Raw genomic sequence first — 10,536 nt, 5'->3', positions numbered from 1 at the left:
GAACAAATAATACAACAAATATTGTGGTTAAACTCAAATATACTAATTGATACAAAAATATATATATATTTTCTAACATTAAAAATATATATAATCTTTGTAAATTATATCCTAAATAGGACTGGTGGAGTTATGTCACACATGCAGCTAACACAGACATATGGCAATGTCTGCTCTAACCAAAATTACAACCAACTAATTGCAGCATTACCACAAAAATTGAAGAGGCAAGTGAAAGAGGGAAAATTTAAGGAACTTTTCTGTCGACCCTGCATTAAAGACCAAAATTGGTAGCTTGTTTTTGGTCACAGGTCCAGGAATGGCTGAAGAATTGCAACATTTACTTAGAACTAACGCTGCAGATAGCAATACTGGGTGATTTGAAAAGTCATAGCCAATCCACCAATAATATCATAATAATTTTAACAAAAATGTTTGTCTTTAATTTACAATCTGTAGAAACTATGAGAATAGAAAGGTTCAGTACTTTTGTGAAGCATCACAGTAGAATTGAAAAATATATGGCAAATAGAAATCCAATATGGATGGTGTTAAGAGATAAATTGGAGGGGTTGAATGGAGCTGAAGGATGGGAAAGAACCAATGTAAAATATACGGGGTCTGTAAAATGTATATAGGTTCAGAACTTTTATGAAATAGAACAGTTACAAATATATGGCAAATAGAAATCAAACTGGATGGACATCAGAAATAGAGGAAGGCCAGCACTAAAAACTAACAAAATATAGCTACTGTAAAATAGATTTTGTCTTTAAAATGTGTATAGTATGTATAAGCTGGAAGTAGAAGCCTAAGTGTTATTGTTTATTAGTTTACTCCAATTTTGGGAGCGGTGGTAGGGTTTGCAGGGAATAATAAAGGAAGGTATATTAAAAAAAAAAAGTGTGTATGTGTATATATGTATGTATATATGTATGAATGTTTATATATACACAAAAGGCGCTTTGTGGTCTGATTGTGTTCAGATCTGTCTGACCACTTCAGGTGGTGGTCAGGGATGAATTGTGTGCGGACTTCTCCTCAGTCTGGACGCAATCAGACTACCGAAAGCGCATACAGTGGGTGATGTCATCAGCACTCCTCCCACAAGTCTCCAGAAAACGTGTGTTTTGGAACCGAGGTAACTTTTCATTGATGGTGCTTCCAACAATAACTGCTTATTCCAGCTCAATGCGCTCAAGAGAGATACGTGTGTATATTGTGGAGGCTAACACTAAGACTCTCTACTGATGAGGTGTCTCAGGTTGAACCGAGTCAGAGCCCAGCAGGTAGAGGTCTTGTGGGTTTGGCCCAGTGCTCACCGCTAGAATCCCCACCTCGTTCCAGTAGTGTCTTGGTTCAGCTCAGGATTCCACAATTTATTGGAAATTCCCTGAGCGCCTTGGGGTATTTGTGGCTGAAGGCTGAAGCTTTTAAGGGCCTGAGGCGGGTTTACAAGTGAACTTGATGTTGGCATTGGTAGTGCAGCACATTTGTTGGGGATCTGCCTGCAGAAAGGCGCTGCTCAGAATCACTGATCTAAAATTCACCTTACATGCCAAATAACCACTCATTATGTGATAGAGTTGAGCAAATCTGTGTAGCACCTTGCTCAGGCTTATCTCCTCAAACATGCTGAGTGTTGAGAGGGATTGTGAGCTTTGTGCATGTTCAGGTATTTATTATGTATTGAGCTCTGAGGTTTTTCAACAGGTTCAAGCTTTTGAGTCAAACCCTGCAAGCCTACATCCTGTGCTTGCTTGTCCCTCTGGGCGAGCTTCAATTATTTATACGTCTCGGCTAGCTAACTTGAAACCGATAACCCACATGCTATTTATACTTCATTTCAAGGAGCAAATACTAAACTCTAGGGTCGTGCTCGCGTCTCCAGTCAGCTACTGGTAGGCCCTGCTGGGAAAGGGAGGATGAGGAGTGGAGAGGCTTGCCCTAGGTGGGCCGGACCAGACAAGAGCAGCAGCCAGGCCTGAGCTGGGAGGAAGGGGTGGGACTAAGGATAGAATGCAGAGAGGGGGGCAATACATGCAGTATTAAGTAAGTGGGCTGGCTCCAGATACTCCTACTGATCACTGTCCCCAGGTCACTAGGCTAACTCATATCCAACCGACTCCACAAACCAAATCCTGCCTGGGTCATCACCCTCATTTAAGTTTGAAGGTAAACTTGACTAGACTACTTTAAGAGGTTAGGAAACAAACACATTTTGACATTTTTGTGAATTATCCCTTTCATTTATGGTAGAGAGAACGATGAAAGGTAAGAAACTGCGGCACAGTGAGAAAGAGAGAAGAATGAGAGATCTGAAATCAAACACGGCCCAATGTTGATTACGCTTAACAGTTTTATTTGGAATATTAAGACAATGAAGCATAAGCCAAGCACCAAGAGTGACAGCTACAAGTGTCGCATCATACGGCTCTTTAAAATGAACAGGTTATAACGGAAAAAAACAACTGTCTGAATGGTGAAGCAGATACACAGAATAACAAAGACACTGAAATGTGAACATTTACACTCTCCAAGTCCTTCCTGACAACAGTAAAAAAATGTTTTAATAATAATGGAACGGCGATATTCGTCTGACCAGAGTTTATTTTTTTTTTTTTAAGTCTGTGGCAGTGCCTGCGGCCCCAGATTTGAAAGGGCTCTTGTGATTGGTCAGAATGAATAAGGCAGTCTGGGAAAACAATGGTGCTGTAGAATGACAACCATTCATTGTCAAGTCCTGTTGCCACGGCACCCACATCCACACAGCAACCGATGTGCACATACAGCATTAAAGTGACAGAGGATTGCGACCATTGTTACAGTACACTCCATTGCATATAAGGGAGAAGAATAATGAAAAATAATAATTCTTTAGTCATACATCTTTTCATTTTTTCCCCTCGTTTGCATATAGCATTTTTACCCAGCTTTCCAAAAAAAAAATAGGGGAAAGATGAGAATAAAACTTGTATTTTTCCTCTAAGAGCTGAAACCTTGATCCAGGCCAGGGGTCTTGATGTGGTCAAACAGGGTTGGCTGGTGATATGACCTGCCTGCCTCAGATTTATAATAAGAAGGTTGAAAAGAGATCCTGGAACTAGCCTAACATTGGGCCTGCCTGAGAATAGGTGGACAAGAGGCATTGTTCATAGGGGGGGTACCCCTCACAGCAGACTCCACATCCCCTCCACCAGACCCTCTCTATGTGGTCCACACACACACACACACACACACACACACATACACACACACACACGTGTCTGCAACTCAACAGAACATAAATCTGTCCTCCAACATTGCTTGTGATGTATGAACACAAACGAAATACTCCATACTCACACCCATATCTCCACCTTGAACAAATAAACACAAACACGCGCACAGACAATTAAAGTGCCATTACTTCAACAAATCCCTAGACCCCCCCCGCCGCACCCCATTCCCACAGCAGGAAACCGGGCCTTCAATGGTACATTGTGAGACTAAGGCGCTACTCTCTTTTAATGCTAACTTTAGTCTAGCTCCCAAACAGGGCTGGGGCGGCCGCAGAACGTGGAGGGGGAAGCAGCCACCAGCACAAACAATAGCCCCTAAGTCCCCTCCACATATCCCAGCAGCATCAGCAGGGTCATGTTGAGGATGTGGTCAGAAAAAGAGAGGGGCACCCATTAGGAAATACAGTGGCCCTTTTAGCGCACGGTAAATGTAGATCCTGGCGAGGTACATTTAGCCAGTGATTAGTGCCAGTTGGCCATAGCCGTAGCATGATAGAAAGGTGGCAAAGAGTAGGTGTGTGTGCGCGCATGGGTAAGAGCCTGGAGAGTGAATTTTTAACAGCTATCCCATACAAGATGTCAGGGTGATAGAACATACAAGTGCACATGCAAGTGACTTATATGTCAACCTATTTTTTTCTTATTCAAACAGTCCTCCACAGCCCTTCATAGATCATACAAATGGGTGATTTTCACATGCAATCTCCAAGCTTTCTGAAAACAAAGTTAGAGGGAGGGAGGGTTGGATATGAAAAAGAGCATTTAGTTGATTTAACTATCACCCACACGCCTCAATTATACCATTGACCCTTGACAGTGACACACTTTCCTGTCCTTCTGCCTCCAAACCATAACACATACCCACACATCACATTACCTTTCATTAGCACACTGATAGTAGCACAAAAGGGCTTGGAAGAGGCCAGAGCAGTTGCAAGACTGAGGTGTAAGGTGATGGGGGCTTGTCTCTGTTTCTACCTGGTAACATCGCCTGCCCTGTAGGCTTAAAATGTTTGTTCAGTTGAAATAAAATTCAGTATGGTAATTTTAAAGAGCCCTAGAGACATAGTGGCGAGCAATACTACTAAAAACAATACAGGTTGTGTGCAACACCGTTGAATAACAGAGCTTTGGTCACAGACACTCAGAGATGGTCATGAATAAGCTAATCATATGCATTCATTGCATTTTCATTCATGATCCTCCCCCTCTGATAACACACAACGCGTGTTGGGTAGTTAAAATAAACATCTTCCCTGCCATTCAGAGAGACGGGATTCCAGTTACCTATCCAACCAGGATAAAAATCACTGATATCACACCGATAATTTGTAAGAATTATATTTGTATACATTTGCAGATAGTATTTCCATATACAGGTACTCCTCGTTTCTTATCTTTTTCAGAGCGTTCCATAGATTTTACAGACTCGTGCCTATGTGACGCAATAAGGGGGGCCGTTCTAAAACATGTCCAGTGTAGAAGCCCTCCAGGACCTGACGCTGCCTTGCCCAACCCATCCAGCCACCTATAAAACCCAATGACTTTTGGAAGTGAAGCCAATAAATGATTCTAGACAGCAGTGGCGGCTGTTGGGAGGAGCTATAGGAGGACGGGCTCATTGTTATTGCTGAAATGGAATAAATGGAACGGTATCAAACACCTCAAAGATACGGGAACCATGTCTGACTCCATTAATTCCATTCCAGCCATTACAATGAACCCGTCCTCCTATAGCTCCTCCCACCAGCCTCCACAGCTAGACAAGGGAGTAGTGTATTCACTTCTAGCTAGCTAGCAAACACTGACAATATTTTCTTGATGAAATAGAAATGTGAAAAATGTAAATATATATATATATATAAAAATATTGAATGTGCACCAATGAACAGAGAGCTCTTCATCCCCTGCTCCTCATCATTCCTTTTCCTCCTCCTCATCCTCCATTTAGGGCTACATGAGTGGGAAGTGCTGCTGGAGTATTCTATGCACCAGGCTCAAGAGTTTAAAGTAGATCAGGAGGTTCTATGAAAGGCACATAGGTTACGCTTTGTTGTATTCGTCTTCCTGATGCAAGCTCACAATATGCTGGGTTATTACGGGCATCGCTAGCAGCAGTGACAATGCGCATATCAAATGCAGCTCCTTCGGGTACTAATACTATAAAGCGGGACTGTGGCTGTAATGTGTAAAGCGGAGTCAAGTTAACTGTAAAATGTCAATGGTATGCGGAGGGTGCAGATGCCACAGAGAGAAATAAGTGACACCATGAAGGCAGAACACAGGTCCAGAAACAAACCAGACACTGAGACAATAACCAGTGTGTGTGTCTTCAAAAACTGCACGCACAGTTAAAGTGCCTGTTCTGTAGCCAGTTTGAGCCACTGGCAGACAGGTGTGAGAAAACAACCACCAGGACAAATATCATTAGTATTGTTCCATTAGAAGAACCGTACACCTGTGCCAACACATTGGTGGTGGGAGACAACGATTATGCTTCGAGAAATGACAGTGAGGATATCTAAAAGCCAAGGACTCGCAGTGACCACACACACTGCTGTGTATGCCTCGTTCCCTACAGGTGTACGGAAGCAGGACGCTGTAGCAGCACCTTTGGACCTGGCCGCGTTCCACATTGCCCTTGGGGCGAAGACCTACTGGACAGCACCCTTAAACAGCACCTTATTTCAGACATAGGCCTACTCAATGATGCTTGATGATGGCTGGGTGTGTGTCTGTATGACACTGTCCACCAAGCGGGCCCTAACGAACTGCAGTAGGAGTTTTAGTTGCAGCCAACCCCCACCCCCCTCTCTCTCCAGTAAAGCCACTGTCAACTCCACACCTCAAGCCTCACGATGCCCGCCAGGCATTCTTCTAGTCGCTTGATCAAGCAACAGGAAAAAAAAGGAAGGATAGAAAGTATGAGTGAACTGTACAACATAGCTAGCTAACCATGTGGGCCTAGATAGAGACTGGGGAGAGGGGGGAGGGGGGCCATGCAGGCAGCTCATGCTGTGGGATCAGGCAGACACTTGACAGAATGAAAGAGGAGAGAGGGAGACCAAGCATGAAGGCTTGTGCTCTCCCTTTCAGAATCTGTTCAATAGTAAAAATGTGCTTGCCAGACAGCATTATACTGAATATAATAGATTTGTATTCCATGTGATGTAAGTAGTAATAAGTAAAACAAAGAGATTAGAATGAATCTTGGATAGATCACTTTACCCAACTCCTCCCCTCCAGTTACCCCTCCCCGCCTGACTGAAAAGTGCCATGTTCAGTATTACCTCTCCTGATTGGCTGGGAGTTTTTCCTGTTTTGACTAAGCCCGCGGCTGCACGCACAGGCCGCCAGAGCCCCGCCACTATTTGATCTTGAGTGGCGGCTCCCTCTCCAGCCAGCGCACACGCACTTTCTGTTTGTAGTGATACTCCTTGAGGAAGTCCTGCAGGGCCGGGGGCAGTGGAAGGCCGCCGATGCCGTCGTACGTGGTCCGGGGGCAGATGGCGGCGCGTGCCAGGTGCTGCAAGCCGAAAGGGAAGGCCCGGTGGAGTGGCGCCGTGAGCAGCGGCTCAAAGAACATGCAGGCGCTGGGGTCCTTGTAGTGCTCCAGTAGGCCTGTGACGGTGGATGAGTGGAACACGCAGGGGTCGTGGGCGTCGAAGCTGAAGTTGTGGTTCCACTGCTCGATGCGGGCATGCAGCGAGCGGTTGTAGCGGCGAAAGCTGACAGAAAACAGGTAGTCCTCCTGGGCCGAGTCGCGCAGCAGGAAGGTTCCCTCGGGCCGTCCATCCAGCAGCGCCTCCGCCTCATAGCGGTCCATCACGCCCCAGTAGCAGGGCAGTGCAGTGATCTGCAGCAGGTCCGGTACCAGGCAATGGATGTAGTCGATCTGTGTGTGCACCTTCCATGGCCCAGGCTGGTTCCGGCTCAGATTGCCATCCCCAGACGCGTGCCGCTGCTTGGGCCTCAGGGCCTGCAGGCATAGGGTAGTTGAGTCCTCCTCCGAGTCACAGTCAGCCAACTGGGCTGTAGCCCCCCCGAGCACCTGCACCGATACCCCCCCTCCTGAGCAGCAGGCCACGGCGCCCCGGGCCTCCCCAGAGGCCTCTGCAATGCCGGGGGCCATCTTTGGTCCCAGTTTGTACAGAGAGGAGCCCTGTGCCAAGGCCTCCAGGGTGTGGATCTGGGCGTTGGGTGGGGGGTCCACTCCCTCTTCAATGCTGAGCCTGCGGCGTTCGCGCAGACGCTCCTCCTCGTCCTCAGGGGAGGGGTGGGCGGTGTCGAAGGCGTCAAGCAGAGCCGTGGAGGAATGCGGGCTGACGGGCGCTGTGTGCTGCTTGATCAGGTGCCACTTGTTGGCCAAGTCCGAGCCCTGGGGGAAGGGACAGGTCTCCAGCATCAGCTCTGTTAGGTGGATCTTGCGCTTCGAGATGGTGGGGGTCTTGGAAGAGCGCGAGCGACGGCGGGGCAGGGGGAGACACAGGCCCACTGTATCGCTAAGCCGCTGGCGCAGGGAACGGGCGCTCAGACTGCAACCCCCGCTCCCAGAGTCCCCCATTTCCTGGATAGAGCTGACCCCGTAGCGACGCTCCCTCCGGCCAGCGGCCCCGCGCGCACGCCCTGACCGCCTGTCTGTATCCATGGAGCTCTGAGTCTTAGTGGAACATGAGTGTTTTTTCTTGCCCCCCCAAGGTGCATGGCGTGAGTATGAGTCTCTCCGCGCCACAGGGACTCCTCCACGACCCCCCCTCGCATCCTCATGGTCTTTGCTGTCTATGGTGATCTCCACTATCTGGGGGATGTCCGACACACAGTTGTGACGTCGTCCTCCAGTAACCATGGGGAGCGGCAAGAGGCTTCGGGACAGGCTAGAGGCCCGAGAAGCCTGGGCCTCACCTGAATTGCCACCCCGTTCCAGGTCCACCACACAGTGCATACCGTCCACCTCCACCACGCTGTTCTCTGTACTGGGTCCCGCACCGTCGCTGTGGAAGAGGGTCTGGCATCGGCTCCTCAGGTTGCTCCACATCTTGCCCACTTTCTCCATGGATAGGAGACCAAGACCTGCCAGACAGATGGACACATCAGATTAGACCAGTTGTAGGGTACAGGAATCTCACACAATCCATGACCTACATTACTATACAATTGTAGAATGTAACCTAAAAAAAGTACATTTTTGTTAGGCCTAAACAATTTCCATCCAATTGGCGACAGATTTCCATGTGAATACTCTGGAATCCGCATTAAGAAAATATGCAAATTCTCACACCAGTGATGCGTTTTCACCAAATTGACTTGTTGCAGATAAAAATCAGTGCGTGATGACGTGGTGCACACATCCTTTTTTTGCTTAAACGGTTGCGTTAAATAGCAAATGTGCCTACTCTGGTCTTGGCACCTACGCTCTAGCCAACAGCTCACAGATACAGTGCGGGTAAGCTGTGTGGGTTGTCTAGTCTACACGATGATATTATTATGGATAAGACACTGGATATATATTGGAAAGCAGCATCAAGCTCATCAACGTGCACTTTCACCACCATGTCAAGTTCATCATAACTTATTTCATATGTAGCCTAATAAACTGCATGCTTTCCCGAGTCGTAGTGGGAGGACCAAACACCATATCACCACATGACTCCAAATTTACTTCGATATGATGGTTATTCTATCAATATTTGAGCATAAAGGCGTTTCTACCTCAATTTCCCGCATAATTAATTTTAGACACAAAAAGATCCCACCATGTAGAACGAACAAACTATCTGTTGGTATTTATAAAATTACACTGAAACTTAATGTTTCTGTCTCAGCTGTCGTGATCATTTTTATACTATATGACTTGAATAAAAACTGTGGATGGAAACGTGGTTACCGTAGCAATTCTGCAAATTCAATGGTAGTGATCCTAGAGACAACATTTGGGTGTGGGGGAAATTGGGTGATTCTTTGCACGTGGGATTTTTGCACAGGGATTTCTTGTGCGTGAGAGAAAGAGGGCTAGTTGGAGCAGTAAAGTGAGTGAGGAGTTGCCAGGCAGACGTGCAGGGACACAAGGCCACGGCTGTAAACTAACACAGGGATCTGCCTGCACCCAGCTGATCTGCTGGTATGTACCGTATTACAACGTCCGTCTGGACCTGACCAAGAACTTTCCCTTTCACAACAGTGTAGACAGCCAGCACAAACACCCACACAAACACTAAATTCATCAGTGTGCATGGACAATACTAGGTTCTTGAGCGCAGTGACCCCAAACTGCCTTCAAAATGGTTTGCCTCGCCAAGATCATGTTTAGGCTAATATAATCTACTTGTGGCAGCCAGCTCTCTTCCCTCCTTACCAAAGGTAATGGATCTCTTTAACTTCTTATGGCTGGGTGGCAGTATTGAGTAGCTTGGATGACTGACGTGCCCAGAGTAAACTGCCTGCTACTCAGGCCCAGAAGCTAAGATATGCATATCATTAGTAGATTTGGATAGAAAACACTCGGAAGTTTCTAAAACTGTTTGAATGATGTCTGTGAGTATAACAAAACCTGAGAAAGAATCCAACCAGGAAGTGGGAAATCTGAGGTTTGTAGTTTTTCAAGTCTTTTCCTATCCAAAATAGTGTCTGTGGGGTCATATTGCACTTCCTAAGGCTTCCACTAGATGTCAACAGTCTTTAGAACCTTGTTTCATGCTTCTACTGTGAATGGGGAGAGAATAAGAGCTCTAAGAGTCAGGTGTCCCAAAATAAGGCATGAGTTCAGCCATGCGCACGCCCGTGAGAGGTAGCTGAGTTCCATTGCATTTTTGAAGACAAAGGAATTCTCCGGTTGAAACCTTATTGCAGATTTATGATAAAAACATACTAAAGATTGATTCTATACATCGTTTGAGATGTTTAAACGAACTGTAATAGATTTTTTGAGTTTGTCTGGCCTGCGCGTCGTGAATTTGGATTTGTGAACTGAAGGCGCGAACAAAAAGGAGGTATTTGGACATAAAGGATGGACTTTATCGAACAAAACAAACATTTATTGTGGAACTGGGATTCCTGGGAGTGCATTCTGATGAAGATCATCAAAGGTAAGTGAATATTTATAATGCTATTTATGACTTCTGTTGACTACAACATGGCGGATATATTGCATGGCTTGTTTTTGTGTCTGAGCGCCGTACTCAGATTATTGCATGGTGTGCTTTTTCGGTAAAGCTTTTTTGAAATCTGACACAGCAGTTACATTAAGGAGAAGTTTATC

At 46.1% G+C, this 10,536-nt stretch overlaps 1 protein-coding gene across 1 annotated transcript in view; it reads right to left on the bottom strand.

Moving 5' to 3' along the window:
* Nucleotides 1–2,345: 2,345 nt before the first annotated feature.
* socs5b (suppressor of cytokine signaling 5b) overlaps nucleotides 2,346–10,536 on the bottom strand; it is a 44,103-nt gene continuing 35,912 nt past the window's right edge. Inside the window, exon 2 of the mRNA XM_014154143.2 lies at nucleotides 2,346–8,351. Within this exon, the coding sequence (XP_014009618.1) occupies nucleotides 6,649–8,334 (1,686 nt within the window). The 5' untranslated portion in view covers nucleotides 8,335–8,351 and the 3' untranslated portion in view covers nucleotides 2,346–6,648. The remainder of the gene's footprint in view (nucleotides 8,352–10,536) is intronic.

Source organism: Salmo salar, chromosome ssa18, assembly GCF_905237065.1.
Source record: "Salmo salar chromosome ssa18, Ssal_v3.1, whole genome shotgun sequence".
In the NCBI taxonomy this organism is placed as follows: domain Eukaryota; kingdom Metazoa; phylum Chordata; class Actinopteri; order Salmoniformes; family Salmonidae; genus Salmo; species Salmo salar.
The sequence above is the reverse complement of the archived record's forward strand: the minus strand, read 5'-3'. Positions and strand labels throughout refer to the sequence as shown.